This window comes from Ochotona princeps, chromosome 2 (assembly GCF_030435755.1).
Source record: "Ochotona princeps isolate mOchPri1 chromosome 2, mOchPri1.hap1, whole genome shotgun sequence".
NCBI lineage: Eukaryota > Metazoa > Chordata > Mammalia > Lagomorpha > Ochotonidae > Ochotona > Ochotona princeps.
Window position 1 is genome coordinate 15849640 of NC_080833.1, and position 19497 is coordinate 15869136.

The following is a 19497-nucleotide window of genomic DNA, read 5'->3' on the forward strand; positions in this document are numbered from 1 at the left end:
GAACTGTAGCAGGTGAACCAGCAGGTAGGAGCTCTCTGCTCTCTTCTCTCTTTGTCTCTCGGTTTTTTTTTTTTCTTTTTTAAAGAAAAAGAAGAGACCTGAAACTCAGTTGTTAGAACCCTTGATTGGAAAAGTCCCCCAAGTCTTTTAAGAACATGGAAAGATGGAGGCCACGCCACTAGGCAATCACAGTTTGTTCATTTCATACCCGCAACAGCTCCTCGTGTTTAGTCTTGTTCTCCCATTGGATGAGCACACAGACACAGAAATACACCCAAAGATACACAGTTAGGAAGTGGTCGGCCCACAGCCACTCTCCTGCACAAGCAGCTCACCATATGGCAAAAGAGACAAACGGTGGGGGTTGGGTCTGACCCAGCAAGTTGCCTGCCGCAGTCAACATCTGTGGAACATGTGAACAAGGGAACAAATCTGCACCCCGTTTCTCAGAGAGAGAGAGATTGTCCACCTATTGCTTCACTTCCCTGGACCAGGCATAAGCAAGGATTCCAGAGCTCCATCCAGTCTCCCAAGAAGGTGACAGGGCCCCGAGCACCTGCCTGGACTGTGCTCCACTGCCTTTCCAGGTGTGTTAGCAGGGAGCCAGGTTGGGAATGGAGCAGCCAGCACTCTGATATGGAATTCTGGTGTCACCGGGAACAGCTAAGCCTGCTGCGCCCCAAGTCACATCCATTTTTAATGCTCACTTAGGCCACGTGCTCGGCCGCCGGTTCCTGTCTGCCTTCGCCTATCAGTGTCTGTGTTGTTCTGGAATCTGACAGGAGCTCTCTGATGTCAGAAATCCTTAGAGAGCAGGGCAGCCCTAGGCGGTGGAAAGGGCAACTCCAAGTCTGAGTGGGGGCCCTTGGCCCACTTCTGATGCCATTGCCAGCCCCACCCCCAGGCCATGAACACAGAAGGTGCTCGCTCACATGGCCGAGCCTAGGAGAAACAGTGACAGGGAATGGACATTGGCTGGGATCTGTCGCACCCTTGATAGGGAAAGCAGGGGAGGCTGTGGAGAGTCATGGCTGGCTGCCCTGTGGGTGTCCAGGTCGCAGTCATTCCTGGGATGAAAACCTGGTGTCTCCATGAGGGCTGCAGCTTTCACTTGCACTGGTATAGACGTGGTTCCTCACATTAGGATCCAGTGGAGAAGATGTGCTGGGCTTGGAGAAAGCAGAGGGGCTGGGGCAGGGCTGACGCCAGGGGCTGCCAGATCTGAGCCTTCCTATGGGTGGAGTGGGGGAGTCCCTGATCCTGGCCTGCAGTAGGATGGGAGGTAGTGGGAAGACCCTCTAAGTGAGGCACAAGACAGCTAAGAGCAGCTTGCTTCTTTCCATTTCTTGCCAAGGAGTGGTGTGGCCACAGGCTGTGCACAGCCCACAGAGGAGGCTCAGCCAGCCCCCTGGCACCTGTCCCAAAAGCCTAATTACCTGCTCTGTCACTGGGAGGCCAGCTCACTGACTGCTCAGCCTCCGGGAGTGGTGTGGCAGCCATGCTGAAGCTGGCAATGGAAGGGCTGTGTTCCCTGCTTGGGAGACTGATGAGGGGGTGGCCTCTTCCCCGCAGTTACATCTACCTGGGCTGGTACCCTACGCTAAACACCCTGCCTCTCTCCCGTCACTGTCACTGCCCTATCCATCCGTTACTATCTTTTTCTGCACATGCCATAATGCAACTACCTCCCCTGGGCTCACACACCACTTAGTCCTCAGGCAGCAAAGGGACCTGCTCACATCCCAAGCCACTGCCCCACCCCATGGTTTCCCATCACACCTGCTTCCAGGCTAATCCTGCAAGCCATGGCTCCTTCCTTCTGCTCAGCCCTCCTGTTCACCCTCTCCAGGCACGCAGGCTTCTCTGCAGCTCCCAGGCCCCCCAAGCTTACTCATGCCCTCCCCCAGGAAAGAGCGGGGTATGGTCTGTTCCCTTTATGTTGGAACCCCCTTCTTTGCCCACTCCCCACATCCAACACGTTCTTGTCCTTCCTGCCTCAGCTCATGTGTCACCTCCTCCAGGTAACCCCTCTGCCAGCAGCCCAGATGATGCACCTTAGCCCGACCCCAGTTCCCCCTGGCCCATGACCCTGACCTTGTTTGACATGGTGAGGACGCCAGGCTCCTTGGCTTGGTTATAAGTTCCTGGGGAGGCATCTGGCCTGTCTGGGTTGCAGTTGTATCAGCCCCAGGCTGTTGAGTGAGTGATCCCAGCAGGGAGAAACAGGACGTAGCAACAGCTGCTTGATGGGCAGGTCCCAGGCACCGGCCAGCGGTGACCTCACTTTGTGTTCATGGCTTAAAGCCCTATAGCCAGTTGCTATTCCAGCAACTTTCCCCTGGCCATACAGGCAGCCAGGGCCGTCAGTCTCTTGGCCCCTGCTCCCACACTGTGAGCTGGAAGCAGCTGTTGTCACTCATGTGTGCGTGCGCATGCGTGCACACTTACGGGCCTCAGCCAGGAAGAGCAGGCGCTGGGATTTGAACTGAGACTGCTGAGTTCTCTGCAGTGTCAGGGGCTGGCAGGAGGCTGGAGCAGCTGTCTGCAGTGAAAGGGGCTCTGGGCTGGGCCTGAGGCTGTCCAGTGTGACAGCAAGGCCCAGGATGCATCCCCAGGGGAGCAGATCACTAGAACAAAGACATACGCTGTACTCCCGCAACAGTCTCAGGGTTTCCTATGTATTAACCTTCTTCCCGCCAACGTGGAGGAAGAGAGTTTTGTTCCCATCTTGCAAGTAGCAAAACTGATGCACAGGAAGTTCAGCTAGGAAGTGGCGAAATGCCTTGAGCCCAGGCAGGCAGCCTGGCTCCTGCACTGCGCAGAACTGCACTAGCCACTGCACTGCACTGCTTCTCAGAAACACCAAAGCTGGACAGGGAGCATGCTCTCTCTTCACTCTCTCATTCTGCCTTTCAAATAAAAACTTTTTGTTTTTTTTGAAAAAAGCAAAAATTTGCTTTTTACTTGAAAGGCAGGTTTCCAGGTAAGGAAGGAGAATTAGAGAATTGCTACCCACTGACTTATTCCCCAAATAGTCACAATGGCCTGAGCTGGGCCAGGCAGAGACCAGGAGCCTGGAGCTTCTTCCAGGAACCTGAAACTTCTTCTGGGTCTCCGTGTGGCTGCAGGGGCCCTAGGAATTGGGTCATCCATTGCCCTCCCAAGCACACCAGCAGGGAGCTGGATTGGCAGTGGAGTAGCCAGGACTTGAACTAGCTACACATATGGGATATAGGCACCACAGACAGAGGCCTAACCTACCATACCACAGTGCCAGCCCCAATAAAACTTTCCTGGGAAGAGTCTTGCAATGAGGTGGATGTTGTGCCATCATGGATAAGGCCACTGTCTGCAGCGTACCAGATTGTGTCCTGGCTGTTCCACTTCTGATTCAGCTCCCTGCTTATGGCCTGGGAAGGTAGCAGAAGACAGCCCAAGTGCTTTGACCCCTGCACCTATATGGGAGACCCAGAAGGAACTCCTGGTTCTTAGCTTTATACTCGCCCAACTCTGGCTGTTACAGCCATTTTAGGGAACAATGCAGGGGAGGAAGATCTCTTTCTCTCTGTGTAACTCTGCCTTTCAGTGAAATGAATTAATATATTTTTTAAAGATTTATTTTTTACTGGAAAGTCAGATATACTGAGATAAGGAGATATAGAAAGCTCTTCTGTCCACTGGTTCACTCCCCAAATGGCCACAATGAGCAGAGCTGAGCTGATCCGAAGCCAGGAGCTTCTTCGGGGACTCCCATGCAGGTGCAGGGTCCCAAGACTTTGGGGCCATCCTCTACTGCTTTCCCAGGCCACAAGCAGAGAGCTTGATGGGAAGTAGAGCAGCTGGGATTAGAACCAGTGCCCATATGGGATCCTGGTAGATGCATGGCAAGGACTTAGCCACTAGGCTATCACACCAGGCCCAATAAATTTTCTTTAGAGGAACCTCACCAAAAACAAAACAAAAAAACCAACTCCTGATTCTGCCACTTTCTGAGCCTGTAACCCCACGCCAAGTGCCTCTCCTCTCTGCGCCCATGTCCTTGAGAGTTAGAAAATCTTGATATAATTCGAGATATACACAAGTGAACCTGTGTGAAGCACTTAGAACAGTGCCTGGTTTGGCGCACACATTCAAGAGCGCTGTTACTTATCAGAAGATTCCAAACATGAAACTGTTAGTTCTGGCCCCTCCTGGGACCCAGCCTGGGGCGTAGTGAGGTCAGAGGAACTCAGCTGGGAAGGTGTGGCCTCAAGCCCTCACTTAGTGACAGCGTGGGCCTTCTCCCAGTTTTCCCAAGGATTAAAGCCCTTCCCTGTGGGGGCTGGGGCTAAGTGCCTGTCAAGTTTACAGGCTTTCAGAGACAGCCAGGGCTCCCCGTTTTTATAAGGGCTAAGAGACGGGTTTATGGGCTCAGAGGTTTGTCATTGTCCTCTGTTTTAGTTCCCCCATTCCCCCATCTTTCTGTCTGTCAGTTTCTTCCTCCTTCACAAAATCATAGCACAGACTGGACCCAGCGGCTCCAGGCACCATAAACGCTGTTCAAATAAAAGAATTGTTTAGGGGAGTCCTGCCGAAGCTGCATTTAGCCGTGTTTGCTCCGCAGTGGCTGTGTCGGGACAATTTGTCGTAAAATCTCCGGCTGTCGGCCCAAGATCACTCAGGCTGAAAATCTTGCTGCTGGCTCATGCTTTCAACTTTTGACCCCTTCAGACTGAGAAGGTGTGGATGTTTGCAAGCTCTGGGGAGGAGAGCGTCAGAAAGCAACCTCTTCAACAGCCACTGGGAGTCCCCAAGGATACGTGGAATCAGCTCCATGGAAAGGAACCCTGACACCCTGGTCCTTGCTCTAACGATGGGGACATTAGGACCCAGGAGTGTCCTTCCTGCCTGATTGTCTGTGGGTTCTTGTTTAGTGGCAGAGCTGCCTGGTCTGTAGGCGATGGGCACAGACGCTTCGCTGTGTGAGGTGGTCCAAGTGGGTAGCTGGGTGCTGCTGTCTATTCTCGCCTGCCTGGCCAGCCTGCTGTCTGTGTGCACCTGCGCACTCAATGAATGAGCAGCAGGTGTCAGCCTGGCCACGCCCATTCCCACCTCCACACCTTTCCCCTAGTTGTTACCTCTGCCTAGAATCCCTGCCTTTCTTTTTTTTTTTTTTTTTTTTTTGTCCTCTTGTCCTTCTTAACCTTGCAAGGCAGCCTACGTGTTGTCACGTTCAGGGCTCAAGACTTTCTTGGGGGCTCCCAAGGAAGTCCAGCATGCACACCTAGCCACTGATTATGCTGGTACATGCTGCGTACTTGGACTTGCGTTTGGCATGGCAGTGAAGGTGCAGCCTGGACTGCCTGCATCCCATAGTCAAGAGTGTCTGGGTTCGAGTCTTGAGTCCTCTCAATTCCAGCTTTCCACTAGCGTGCATCTTGGGAGGCAGCAGGTCATAGCTCAAAGACTTAGGTCCCCGCCACCCGTGTTGGGTGCCTGATGGTGTTCCTGGCTCTCAGCTGTGACCTGGCCCAGCCCCAGCTGCCCCACGTTGGAGCTTCCAGTGCAAGTCCAATACGCTTTTGCTCCAGTTCCTCGCTAATGTTCTAGAGGAAGGCAGCAGGAGGTGGTTCAACTGTTGGGCAATTGCCACCCACGTTGATGGAGTTCCAGGTGCCTGGCTTTAGCCTGGACCAGCCCCAGGCACGGCAGCCATTTGGGGAGTACCCTAGCTAATGGAAGATAACTTCTCTCTTCCTTTTGTTCTGTGTGTATGTGTGTGTGACTCTGCCTTTCAAGTAAGTAAACAAATCCTTAAAACAATGTTTTAAAAATAGGTGCTCTGCTCATTTTCCATGACGAAGAGGCAGGATGGTTACAGTGAGGAGGAAGGGCTGAGAGCTGGGGGAGGGGGAGGACTGGAAAAGATGGAAGGAAGACAGACCAGGACAGGTGCAGGGTGCAGCCAGAGTGAGTCGGCTGGGGTGTGAGGAACCGAGAGCTTGGCAGGCTGCTGGGAGGAGGAGGCTAAGGGACCCCGGGCTGTGAGCCATGTTGCAGGCTGCCCGCTGGCTTCCCTGTGATGCCCAGCCTCCGAGCTGAGCATGCTGCTACATTTCCACACTCTGTAGCTGAATGCCCTTCCCCTCTTTTTCTTCTGAAACTCCTTTTTTTGTTATTACAAATTTTATTTATTAGAAAGACAGACTTGCAGAGAAGAGAGAGAATCTCCATCTGCTAGTTTACCCTCTATAAGACTGCAATGGGAAAGGTTGGGCCAGGCCAAAGCCAAGAAACCTGTGTCCTCAGGCCGTCTTCCTGCACCTTTCTAGACACGTGAGCAGGAGGTGGGTGGGCAGGGGTGTGGCCAGGACTCACACCGACGCTCCTGTGTCCCGTCAGCGGCTTCACGCACTGCACCAGCCCCATCTGCTCATTAGAGCTTGGCTGACTCCTGTTCCTTCATGACTCCCCTGTGCCAATGGCCCCTGCTCTGCAGAGCCTTGCTTGGCACCACGGTGCATGGCACTCTGCCCTGCTAGACAGTGCACAAGAGCCAGTGTACTGCAGCTCTGTGCCTATGCCCAATACAGAGCTGGGCATTGGTCCTGATTCAGAAGATGTTGGATGAGTCTTTTTTTTACAAGTCTATCCTCAGTCAAGGGTGGCTTCCAGTGACACCATGCACCTTCGCACATGATCTTAAACCTCCAGAAATGGTGACAGGAGCTGAGCAAGAGAGGAAATTACTGATTCTCAGGGATGTGAATGGAGCATGCTCTAGGGGTTCCCTGAACCGGGCCAGGTACTGCCAAACACTACTGGGGGAACTCAGCCCCAGGCTCTCAGCATGTCCACGCCTCCTGCACCCAGCGCCACCTAAGCACAGCTGCAGATGGACACCGCATTGAATGCCTGAGCTGCTCTGTCCACCAGGAATCTTCTGCAGACCACGAACTCCAGGCCAGCTCTGCCCGGGCAGCAGGGAGGGTGGTGGCTGTCATTCCACTGCCGCCCTCACAACCTGCATCCGCATAGGCCTTTTCAGCCGCTTTTGGCTCGTGGTCAACTGGGACCCCCAGATCTTTTTCACTGGGAGGACTGCCAAGCCACATCTTGTGTGTTTGATTTATGGCATGGGTTAGCCGAGGCCTATGTCTGCTCCCCAGAAGCTGACAGGAGGAGACGGTCGGTTTCAGGACCCCCAGAATGGAGAGCAATCTCAGGTCTCCCAAGGCGGGGAGTCCATGTGGATGTGAGTGAGGCCCCCTCTCTCTGTTTGTGTTTCCTAATCCCTTCTCCCTGAGGTGCCAAATACCAGCACCTCCTGAGCAGGGCTGGTATTAGCATTCCAGTCACAGTTCCCTGTTGTTCCAGAAGCATGCAGGGTGGGCAGGGAAAGAGGAGTGGCAGTTGTTGGTGGCTGAGTCTCCCAAGCCTGGTATCCTTGGGCCCTGAGGGTGGCATTTGATTGCTCTGAGCTGCAGTAGGGTTGGGGGGTGACCGATCTCCAGATCATGGCATTTGTTAGGTAGTCTTTCTGCCTAGGAGCAAGTGGGTGTGGAGCAGCTGGGGCCAGCCTGCTCTCAGCTCTGTCACACTGGCGAGGGACAAAGGGACTGTAACTCTACCGCCTTTGCCAGCTCTGTGCCTGTTCTGCCACCTGAGGTCCACTACCAGCTCCCCTGCCTGGCTCCTCCATAGCTATCGCAACTCTAGGGTATCAGGTTTGCTATCCATTGCTTCTTGCCCCATGTCTGCCATGCGTCAGACCTCAGCTCCTAGACAGGGGGAGAACCATATCTCCTTGTCACTTGTCCCCACTAGGGACCGCTCGGTATCCACCCCAGCTCGGGTCCCAGGCACTTGTGGTGTGAATGGTGCTTGGGAGAGAGAGATGCAGAACTCACAAGAGAAGCAGGAGCCAGACCCCTCCTCGCCCTCCCGGCCTCAGTTTCCCTTCCTGTGCCTTTAGCTGGCAGAAAACTTGAGCTGCCTGCACTCTGAATCCTCACAGCATGCGGGGCCTCTCTCACCACCAGGGAGGGGCTCATGCGTTGCATTGGCTTGCCTGTTGGGTTGAACAAAACAACTTCTGCCAGGAATCTCTCTTGGTTTGTCACTTTCTCCACTGGCCTGGAAAAAAACTGCCCCGCGCAGGCCCAGACCTGCGTCGCCCACGCTGGGAAAGTTCACAGGCCTCCAGGCCCCCCTCCTCTGCTCCCTGCCCTAGGCCGGGGCGAGGGGCCCCTGGAAGGTGTACGGCAGCTGCTTCCCTGGGGGACGCGGGCAGGCGGGCGGGTGTTGTTGCCTTACCGGGCAGGTAAAAAAATTCCAGACATGCTCTTCGCTGACAGCTAATTGTGTCCTTTATTAATGACCATGGTTTTCTGGGGGCAGGTGGGAGGTGGGGGGTGGGGGCAGGCACAGCCCAGGGGCTCCCTCAGGTGGAACTGATGACCATATTTCTGCATCCCACAGAAGGGGGAGAGCCGCAGGGGGTGACCCTGGAAAGGCCCTCTCCCCAGCTGGCAAGAGGAGGAGGGCTTTCCCAGGCTCGCCAGAGCCCAGCCAAGTGGCCAGACACGGGCGTGTAAGAGTCCCTCTACTTGGGTCCTGGGTCTGAGTTCCCTCAGAATATAACCAAGACCAGGGACACCTGCCATGCTCCCAAGGCAGAAGCTGGGGTGGTGTTAACCCAGGCAGCTTGGGTGACCCCTCTCAGCTCCATCCCATCCACCACACCCTCGTCGCATCAGACCTTGCATTCATGACCTGTCACCTGTCAATACAGCAACCAGATGTGCCCAGAGGCCTGGCCCTGCCAGATGTGTCAGGCTTTCTGGACACATCCGGCTTCCCCTCGGGCATTTCATGGTAATGATTTAGTGCTCACCAGCCCAGCATCTGGGAAGCCCAAGGGTCGCAGGCTTTCTAAGCCTTAGTGCAGAGAGAATCTGCAGCTGGAGGGAGGAGGCACCAGGGGTACCCTGTTTTCTCAGGAAGTTGGGGTGTGCGGCATTAAGCCCAGTTATAAAGAAGGAGATGAGATGTAGGAGGGATGTTGTAGAGACACCAGGGCAAGGACTGGCATGTGTGAGGGCCTGAGCCTAGCAGGGGCAGCAGGTCGGAGGACTGGGCTGGGCTCAATGCCACGTCCAAGTTGCTGTGGGGTTTTCCTTGGGGTGAGACGGGAGTCCTGGGAGATCACCAGCAGGAGCTGCTCCCCTCTCTGGCCTCCCTGTGGGGTGTGAGGAGTTGACAGGACAAGGGTGACAGCCAGGAAGGCAGCTGGAGGTCATTGCTGTAAGGGGGCACACCACCCCCTACACATCAGGGCATCAGGACACATGGGTTGCAGCTCCAGCTCCAAGGGCCACTAAGCTGACATGGCCTCGCCTGAGTTGCAGATTCGCAGCCTAGCTCAAAAGGTCCAGAAGGTTCTACCAGCTTCCAGGGCTCCAGCTGCCTCCTGACTTTGTATCTTCATCTCCTGCCTCTCTAGGTCTCCAGTGAGAACCCCAGCAGCATCATGCTACTTCACACCTCAGTGTCTTTGCACAGGCTGGGCCCCCTGCCCGTGGAGAGTCTGTGTTCTCAAACAGGACCTGAGCTAGGGGCATTTGCCAGAGGTTTCCTGGGATTTGTGTGAAAGTATTTATTTGAAAGGCTGCTAGAGAGATGGAGAGTGAGAACTTCCATCTACTGGTTCACTCACTCACCTGGGGCTGAGCCAGACCAAAGCCAGGAGCCAGTATCTCCATCTGGATCTCCCACGTGGCTGACAGGGGCCCAAGGACTTAGACCATCTTCAGCTGCTCTCCCAAGCACATTGGCAGGGAGCTGGCTCAGAAGTAGAGCAGCCAGGACTCAAAATGCCCCTTGTACGGGCTGACAGCATTGTATATGGCTTAACCTGTGGTGCCACAGCGCCTGCCCCACTTGGGCACCTTGCAGACCATGCTGACTTCTTACAAGCAATAGAACAAGGTGGCTCAGGACTCAGAGCTGTCTTCAAATTCCAGCCCCATCTCTAGGGCTGCTCTAGAGCTTCTGTTCCCTCGTTTGTAAATAACACCTGTCCTAGTTCCAAATGTCAAGGTGAAGCTGGGCTAGAACGCACCTCACCCTACCCAGTCCCCATCGCGCAGCAGCTGCCCAGGATGGTTGAAGTGAGAGCCTAGCTGCAGAGAAAGTGCTGTTGAGTGAACCTAAACGTGGCCCCATACTTCAGACCTGACTGACCTCCCAGGAGCTCAAGGGTGGGGGCCACAGGAGTCCTTGGCAGCCCCCCTGCTGTCACTGGCCCTGCCTCTGACCTCCTCCAGCTTCAGGGCCTGGTCAGCCAACCCTGCCTGCCTGCAGCCGCACAGCGCTTGGAAATGGCCTTAATTGCTTCAGCAGAGTGGGGAGTCCCCCTGCAGGCAGATAATTAAAAAGTTCAGAGCTTGATTAATTGGGAGGAAATTGGAGGAATGGGGCTGCCTGCTGGGCAGGCAGGAACATCAGCCCCTACTTGGTGTGGGGGGGAAGCACGGGGGGGGGGGGGGGCGGGGGGGGCGGGTTGGGGGTGTGTACTGGGGCAGCTGAGGGGAGGACCTTGAGAGCCTGAGAGCCCGGCTGGGGGCCCCACACCTCGCCTAGCAGCGCTGCTGCGGCCATGCTGAAAAACACTCGGGCCAGCTCTTGGTAGGATGTGGGGTTCAGGGTAAGGCTCCCCACACACTGCTCAGGCTGGCCCTGGCCTGAGAGCTGGGCCCTACAGGGCCTCTAGTCTGTGGTTCAGGGAGCTGTGCCAGGCGGTGGACAGACCAGGCCCCGAGGCTGCCCTCACAGAGCTGCCAGCCCGGGAGGGACAGTGAGAGACACTGGTGTTAACCAAATGCCTGGAGAACTGTCCTTGGGGGATCCTGAGACCTAAAACAAAATCGCCAGGCCACACACACTGAGTAACATTAAGCGCAAGATTCTACCATTAGGGCCTCAGTTGGTCAGTCAGCAAACACTCTCTAAGGTCCCTACTTATCACTTCTCATGCAGACACTGGAGGTGCAAGGTGCCAGTCCCTGTAGGTGCTCCTGTTACCATCCCCGCACTTGTGACCTGGGAGGAGGGACAGGCCTTATCAACCCCTGTGAAGTTGGCAGAGGTCGTCATCAGGTGTTCAAGTGCAGGGGACAAGCCCCCAAACTCAACCCTAGGGGAGACGTCATCCAAGGGAAACCAAAAGGTGATCTGGGTGGGGGCTTGCTGAAAATGATTCCTGGAGAGATAGAGAGCAGCCACCTGCTGCTTCAGTCTCCAGATGCCCTCCTAGGCTGGAGCATGTCACGTGGGTGGCAGGCACTTGGTTACCTGTGCAATCACCATGGCCTACCAGGGTCTGCAGCAGCAGGAAGCTGCAGTCAGAGCGAAGCCAGGTGTGGGATTCAGGGACTCCTATGGGAGATGTGAGCATCTTAGCCACAAGGCCAAATCCTGCCCCTGAAAGGGTGAGAAGGACTTGGCCAGACTGGAGCTGGAACGGCGTTTTGGACAGAGGGAACCACCTGGGCTAAGCCCTAAGTGAGACCTCGCATAGCTTGTTCAGGGCACTCAAAGCCACCTGCTGCTCCAGAGCCAGGCTGTTGTTGATAGAGGGGCCGGGAACCTAAGCCAGCTGGACACGTGGCAGGCCCTGAGGGGGCCACCAAGGGGGCTTAAGCAGAGCAGGAAGTGGGCAGATGGCAGGGATGGTGCTGGCCTGAGAGGTGCCCCTTGGGCATGGGAGAGGCTCTGCTGCCACCTCTGGCATCTGGCCAACTGTTGAGGGAGGTCCCAGTGGAGGTGGGCATGTGCAGGAGGCTGGTGGGGGTGGAGGCAGAATGACTGTCATCCCCCAGCGACGACATCCCTTAGGAGCTACCACAGCAGGAAGACAGCCGAGGGCTTCATCAGGCTGGATAGGAGCGGGGAAGAGGAGGACTAAATGGGGGAGCCCACATCATCTGGTGGAGACACTGAGGACCTAGGGGGCGAGTGTTTGAGAAAGAACCAACAATAGGAGGCACATGGCTGTGGGCCTAAGACTGCGCACTCCCCTTGGTGAGCCAGTTTGCCCCTCCCAATGGCCTGCGGTCACAAGGACCAGTGAGGCAGGGGCTGGAGAACTTCCTCGCCCAGCCGTGAGTTCATCCCAGACACTGAGTGGCTGCACCATGCCCACCAGCACTCAGCCCAGCCCTGGAAACCTCACTGCTGGGTTAACCGCGGCGGTAGCAAAAGCAAGAAGCGTGCAAAATGGTAAAACCACTTTGCATGAGCCAAACCCCAAAAACCTCTCCTGCTCATGGCAAGCCCTGCATGTATGCAAATTGTTTTTTTTTCTTCTTCAATCAGAGCAGAGGGCCCAGCGCACTGGGTGCCTGAGCCCAGCTACAGCCAGAGCCTGTCAGCCGAAAGCAGCTATAGAGATGCTCCCGACTGGCACCTGCCTCTGACAGGAGAGCAGCTCGCTTCCTGCCTGGGCAGGAAGTAGCCCAGGCTCTCAGCATGGAAGGCTGCCAGGTCGTCCCCACCGTGGACCCTGCCCCCTCTCCCCAGAGGGGGACTTTGCTTCCTGGAGATCCCAAGTAGGAAAAGGAACCAAATGTACTTTTGATTTGGCCCTGCCAACCCCAGAGCCTGGTCGCTTGCTCCTCTGACTGGTGCAGCAGCAGGTGGGCCTGGCAAAAGAAGGGCTGGCCAGCCCTCTGCCTGACCATGGCCTCCTGGGTACCAGGGCTGGGGTCTTGTGTCTCAATGTCCCAATGCCTGGCACATAGTAGGAACTGTTAGGTAAAATTATTATTTTTAATTTTAAAGATTTATTTATTTGAAAGGCAGACATGCAGAGAGGGAGGAAGAGAGAGAGAGAGAACTTTCATCGGCTAGTCCACTCCCCAGGTGGCTGCAGTGACTACGATTAGGCCAGGTTGAAGCCAGGAGCCTGGAACTCCACCTGGGTCTCACATGTGGGCTCAAGCACTTGGGCCGTCTTCCAAAACTTTCTCAGGTTCATTAGAAAGGTGCTGGATCATATGTAGAGCTACCAAGGGTCGAACCAGTGCCTATAAGAGTGGCTGGTTTGTAAGCAGAGGCTTAATCTACTGTGCCACAACAGCTATACTGTTGAGTAAGCTTAGAAGTTTTTACTTCAGGCCTGGTGTGATGGCTCAGTGGCTAAATCCTTTCTTTGCATGCGCCAAGATACCATACAGTTCATGTCCTAGTTGCTCTTCCTCCCATCCAGCTCTCTGCCTGTGGCTTGGAAAAGCAGTCAAGGACAGCCCAAAGCCTTGGGATCCTGCACCCATGTGGGAGACCCAGAAGAAGCTCCTGGCTCCTGGCGTCAGATCCGCTCAGGCCACTTTGGGAGTGAATCAGCAGATGGAGGACCTTTCTCTGTATCCTTTTATCTAAAAATCTGATCCGCCTTTCCAATAAAAATAAATAAGTCTTTTTTTAAGATTTGTTTTTACTGGAAAGGCAGATATACAGAGGAGGAGATACAGAGAAAAAGATATTCCATCTGTTGGTTCATCCCCAAGAGGCTGCAATGGCCGGAGCTGAGCCGGTCCAAAGCTAGGAGCCAGGACGGGTGGAGGATCCCAAGGCTTTGGGTTGTTCTTGACTGCTTTCCCAGGCCATAGGCAGGGAGCTGGATGGGAAGCGGGGCCACCAGGATTAAAACCAACACCCATAAGGGATACCCGGCATGGAAGGCAAGGAGTTTACCCACTAGGCTACTGCACCAGGTCCAATAAATCATTCTTTTTTTAAAGAAAAAAAAAGAAAGAAATGAAGTTACCACTTCTCTGACACCACCTGAGCCCCAAGAGACAAGGACCATGTCCACCACAGCCAGCGTTTAGCACCTGTGAGTGGAGAGCCAAAAACAAGCAAGTACTAAGGAGAGCATGTTCAGAAAAGCTTTAACAAGCTTTACTTTTTTTTTTACAAGCCAAATGAATACAGCTTCAATATCCTTAATCCAAAATTCTGAAGTCTAAAATACTTAATACTATAATGGAAATTTTTTGGACTCTGACATGACATCTCCGGTAGGAAGTTCCACACTGTGAAACTGTTAAGCGTGAAATTACTAAAAATGTCTAATGACCTCCAGGCAATGTGAGAAAGGCATCTACAAACATCAGTGAGCTTTGCGTTGAGGCTTGGTTTCCATCCCCCAGATGTCTCACTGGGGTGTGCAGATATCCCCAAACCCAAGCCCTTGAGGCCCCAAACCTTCCTGATAAGGGTTATTCGACTTGTATAGCACACACTGGTATCACACTTTATTTGCAAGACAGAGAGAAGAGTTGTAGAGAGAGAGCTTCCATCCAGTGATTCGTTTCCTAAATGCCGGAAACAGCTAGGACTGGGTCAAACCAAAGCCAGGAACTCCATGCAGGTCTCCCACATGGGTACAGGGACCCAAATACTTGGAATATCTTCTGTTGTCTTCCCAGGAGCATTAGCAAGAAGCTGGATCGGAAGTGGAACAGCTCAGATAGGAGATGCCAGCGTCTCAAGTGGCAGCTTAACATGTTGTGACACATGAGCCACGCAGGCACTTCTCTAAACACCTTACTTTCATCACCTCACTTAGTCTTCCCCCAAAATACAAGACAATATCCTTTTAAAATTCTATTTATTTGGGTTCATGGTGTTTAAAAGGCAGAGAGAACAGAGAGAAGTGGGGGATCTCTCCTCCTTTGGTTCACTCCCCACATACCAAACCAGCTGGAGCCTGACCAGGTGGAAGCCAGGGACCCAACACTCCATTCAGGGTTCCCTTGGGGCTAGCAAGGACCCACGTGCGTGAGCCATCCTTTGCTGCCTTCCCAGTGTGCACATTAGCAGGAAGCTGGATCGCACCCAGAGCTAGGATGAAAATCCAAGCACTAGGATGGGAGATTACGGGCACCTCCACCACTCCACTTTGGTCTTGTTATCACCATTGTGCAGAGCGTGTAGGTTATTTGTCCAGGGTTTCATCGCTAATGACAGGCAGGACTGGGCCTGGACCCTGGAAGCAGCTGCCCGCCCGTGCCCAAGTTCATCTCCACCAGACCCCAGATTCCCTGCTCTGCTTGGGGGAGTGCAGCTCTAGGCAGGCATCCAGAAGCAAGCCTCTCCTGCTGCCACCTCCGCCTGGAACCCTGGGAGCCCAGAGAGGCACTCAGAGTGGCAACCCAGCGGCATCCAGGAGGAGGGAAGTGGAGGCAGTAGGCCAGCCACTCTGAGGCTTTTGAGAAGCACCCGGTGCCAATTAGCAGCCTTGCCATGCCAGGCCCAGATGGAGCCCTGACTCAGGGCTCACTCGGTCAATTATCACCTGTCCCTGGAGCCCGGGGGCCAGGCGGGGAGAAAAGCTGCTTCCCAGCTCCAGCCGGCTGCCATGCTGCCTGGGGCTGCCTGGCCGAACACTCACAGCGGCGGCAGGGGCAGGTGTTTGGCCAGCTGCTGGGGGCCAGAGCCCTGGGTTTGAGAGCCATGCTTGGCTTCTGCCTTCCCCAGTGACCCCAGTCAGCCCTGTCATGCCTCGGCCTTCAGCCTCGGGGTCATGTCTATGACCCATGGTGTATGGATACGGCATCTTTGGAATCACAGAGTGCTCCTGTTGTTCCCTAGGAGCCTCTGCTCCTCATCTGTGAAATGAGCTGAGAGTGGCCCCTCCTCAGGTAGAGATCGCTTAAATTAAGTGGGAGAATCTACAGCATGCACCTCTGTTCCTGGCAACTGCATACCCCGTGATCAACGGAAATTCTTCGTAGACCTTGTATGCCTGTTAAGTGATACTGACACTAATGCAGCATCATTGTGTGTCCTAAGGTCCGGTCTGTTGTTGCAGCCCACAGCCCCTGTCCTGGAGTTGTTCAATGCCCACTGGCTTCAGTCACCTCCTACGTGCAGGCTCCTGTGTCAGATGCTAGAGATGCTGACATTAAAACTCAGCCCTCCCTCAACCCGCCTTTGCAGCCAGGGGTGGGTTCCAGTTCACCAACCCAGACCCGTGGCAGGCGGGCGCCAGCTTGGACCAGCTTGCCGCACAAGAGCTGATTGTGTGCTTTTGGTCCTGGTCGTGTTCAGCACTCTCAAGTTGGTGGCTGGGAATTTGTTCTGGCGGGAGGCTTGACATCTCAGAAATGGCCAGACACAGCAAAGCAAGCCAGGGCTTTCCCTGTTCCTCACAGTCAGTGTTGCCCCTGCCTGTGTGCCACTGCAGTGACTGTATCAGCTGCTGTGGGAGAGTCTCAGAGGCTCAGGCATTGGGCTTGCCACTCCCAAGGCACCGGCACATGGGGGAGAAGGGTGTTCAATCCGGGGGACCCTTGTGTGCGGCCAGGATGTCTGACACTGCCAATAGATGAGAGTGGTGACAGATGGGGCTGGAGAGAGATACAGCAGGGTGGCCAGCCCTCCCCGCTGGCCTCAGATGAAGGCAGTTGCTGGGGCACAGGACTTCCAGGCGGAAGACCAGAAGGACTGATTTGGTCACCCTGGTGGCCAGGCCCGGGGGAAGACTGCAGAGAGAACGAGCAAGGGACAGAGGCACTGATGGTGGCTTGAGATGGAGGTGATGTTGGCATGGCCCAAACAAGCACACAACTTGGCTGAACAGCCCTCCACCCCTCTCTCCTTCCCATTCGATTCTCCCAGCATCCCGGGAGGGATCCAGTCATTCAGTCAGCACCTATGTACTGAGCACTGCATATACCCGGCTCGGCTCCTCTTCCTCTCTCCACATGTCTTCTGGGTATGGAAAAGGCAACACCCAGGTTTCCCAGCATGGTCACAAATTGTGGTGGCGCCTCCTGAAGAAAATAGAGGCTGAATCAGCTAGGACCACAGAGAATCACTTTAGCAAAGGTGGTCAGGGTGGCCCCTTGGAGGAGGTGACATTGAAGCCAGAGCTGACGTCCAGCTTGGTGACCTGTTTCCTGGGCTGCAGGAAGGCAGCAGGAAGCTAGCTCAGGCCATGTGGGCTGGGTTGGGGGTGTGGAGGTGATCCAAAAGCCAGAGGAGTCCTGTCTCACTTCCCCAGTTACCCTCCTTGTCTTCTCTCACAGCCTGCCCATCTGGAACCTTCAAGGCCAACCAGGGGGACGAGGCATGCACTCACTGTCCCATCAACAGCCGGACCACTTCCGAAGGGGCTACCAACTGTGTCTGCCGCAATGGCTACTACAGAGCTGACCTGGATCCCCTGGACATGCCCTGCACAAGTAAGTCCCGGGCACCTAAGGTCAGCCCTTCCCCAGGTTTCCCCTCCCCATCCGAACCCCAAGCTGGTCCCCAAGGAGTGAGGGCCAGGCAGCTTTCCTGAGTGCCGAGCTGCCGCCTGCTGCAGATGGGGGTCGGAAACAGTCTTGGAGTGGTACACCGCCTGCAGGGTAAAGTTCAAGGTCTTAGTTCACTGAGGAGCCCTGGCAGGAGACAGACTGACACGCGCAGTGGTTCTGCAGCACGGCAGGCTGCCCTGCGTTCTGGGGAAGAATGACTCAATGACTGTATCAGTCAGCAGGGGCGTTTAACTGCAAGGAAAAGAGGACCCCAGTGGCTCAAAGCCAGTTGACTTACTCTCTCCCTGAAAGGCAGTCCTGGTGCAGGATGATAAGACCATGAGGGTCTCGGGACTTGGCTCTTCCCAGCATGTAGAGCATGTAGTTTCTATGCTTAAGGTCACTTCCAAGTCCAACACAGCCGCTGAAGCTCCAGCCCCATCGCACATGTTCTGGATGGCACATCACAGGAGAGGACGAAGGGACATGCCACACTTGTATGTCTCCCTTTTGTAACAGAGTTCTGATTCAATACCTGCCAGCTCTCATACATGGGCAGCCGGGCACCTTGCTGCCCTATGTGAAGTTGTGTCCCATGATACAGCAGAAGGGAAAAATAGAAATGAGATAGGCCCAGCACGGTAGCCTAACAACTGAAGTTTTTGCCTTCCATGCACCGGGATCCCATATGCGTGCTGGTTTGCATCCCTGCGGCCCTGCTTCCCATCCAGCTCCCTGCTTGTGGCCTGGGAAAGCAGTGGAGGATGGCACAAAACCTTGGGATCCTGCACCCACATGGCAGACCCGGAAGAAGCTCCAGGCTTTTGGCTTCGGATTGGCTCAGCTCCAAATGTTGCTGCCACTTGGGGAGTGAATCATCAGACAGAAGATCTTCCTCTCTGCCTCTCCTCTCTGTATATTTGACTTTTAAATAAATAAATAAATAAAAGGGTCGAGATGGGGATCTTTCCAGTCACAAACCAGCCCCAAGCATAGACCCTAGGGCGTTCCAAGGGAAAGGCTTAAACTGGTATGCAGCCTGCTAGACTGTGTTCTGGAAACATCTCTCAGGTGAAGAGGAGGAAGGACTTGGAGGAGGTCCTGGGGGAGCAGGGGAGGGACTGACACCCTACGACCCCCACTCACCCACACCTCTCCCCTTCCCCAGCCATCCCGTCTGCCCCCCAGGCTGTCATCTCCAGCGTCAATGAGACTTCTCTCATGCTGGAGTGGACCCCGCCGCGGGATTCTGGCGGCCGCGAGGACCTCGTTTACAACATCATCTGTAAGAGCTGTGGCTCGGGCCGGGGCGCCTGCACCCGCTGTGGTGACAACGTGCAGTATGCGCCACGCCAGCTGGGCCTGACCGAGCCGCGCATCTACATCAGCGACCTGCTGGCCCACACGCAGTACACCTTCGAGATCCAGGCCGTGAACGGCGTCACGGATCAAAGCCCCTTCTCACCGCAGTTCGCCTCCGTGAACATCACCACCAACCAAGCAGGTGAGCGCCTCGGGTGTTGGGCCAGCGCCCCAGTGCACAGGGCTACTCCACTGCCAGCTTGGGACTCCCGGCATCTGTCCTGACACTGCCTGCCTTGCCCTCTGAGGGTGTGGTGACTGCTGAGTCCTAGCTCAGCCTGGCAGAAGCTGGAGCAATCCCAGGAGGGTCAGAGGAAGTGACACGTGTCACTGGCACATATCCTGACTCCAACCCTGAGTACAGTGCAGTAGGGGGAGACGTACGGAGGTGGGTGCTCAGCAGGGTCCACAAGTGCTGTCTATGAACCTCAGTTCACCACAGTCTAATGCCAGCAGGTGCACAGCCAGGGTTATGGCTGACTCACAGCACTGTCCTCCTTATACTCAACTTACTAGGTCTCTCTGAGGCCCCATGTCACCCTCCATCCTGCACCCTGTACCTTGCTTTTTTTTAATAGCAAGAAAAAAACAGCCAGATGTGCATACCCATTCCCCAGCCCACCTTCAGTCTATCCTGCTTGAGCATCCAGCCCACCCAGACTGCTGGCCTTGGTGTCACCTGAGACTGCTGTGGGGTCCAGGAGACACCTCCCAGCCTGTTCTCCACCTGACAGCCCCATGAGATTATTATGGGCATTGTGAGGCCCCCCCTTCCCCAACCCCCAATTCACCCTGCCTGCTTTGCCCAGCCCCCACGATGCACACAGGGAAGGCTGAGAGAGGTCTG

At 55.1% G+C, this 19497-nt stretch overlaps 2 protein-coding genes across 4 annotated transcripts in view; both read left to right on the plus strand.

Moving 5' to 3' along the window:
- The window catches only part of C1QA (complement C1q A chain), a 280199-nt gene that overhangs the window by 177964 nt on the left and 82738 nt on the right, over nucleotides 1-19497 (plus strand). The gene's annotated exons all lie outside the window — the stretch shown is intronic.
- Nucleotides 1-19497, plus strand: part of EPHB2 (EPH receptor B2) — a 163648-nt gene that overhangs the window by 111391 nt on the left and 32760 nt on the right. For all 3 annotated transcript variants that reach the window (XM_058676615.1, XM_058676624.1, XM_058676633.1), the window contains exons 4-5: nucleotides 17076-17231; nucleotides 18457-18792. In XM_058676615.1, coding sequence (XP_058532598.1) covers nucleotides 17076-17231; nucleotides 18457-18792 — 492 coding nt within the window. The remainder of the gene's footprint in view (nucleotides 1-17075; nucleotides 17232-18456; nucleotides 18793-19497) is intronic.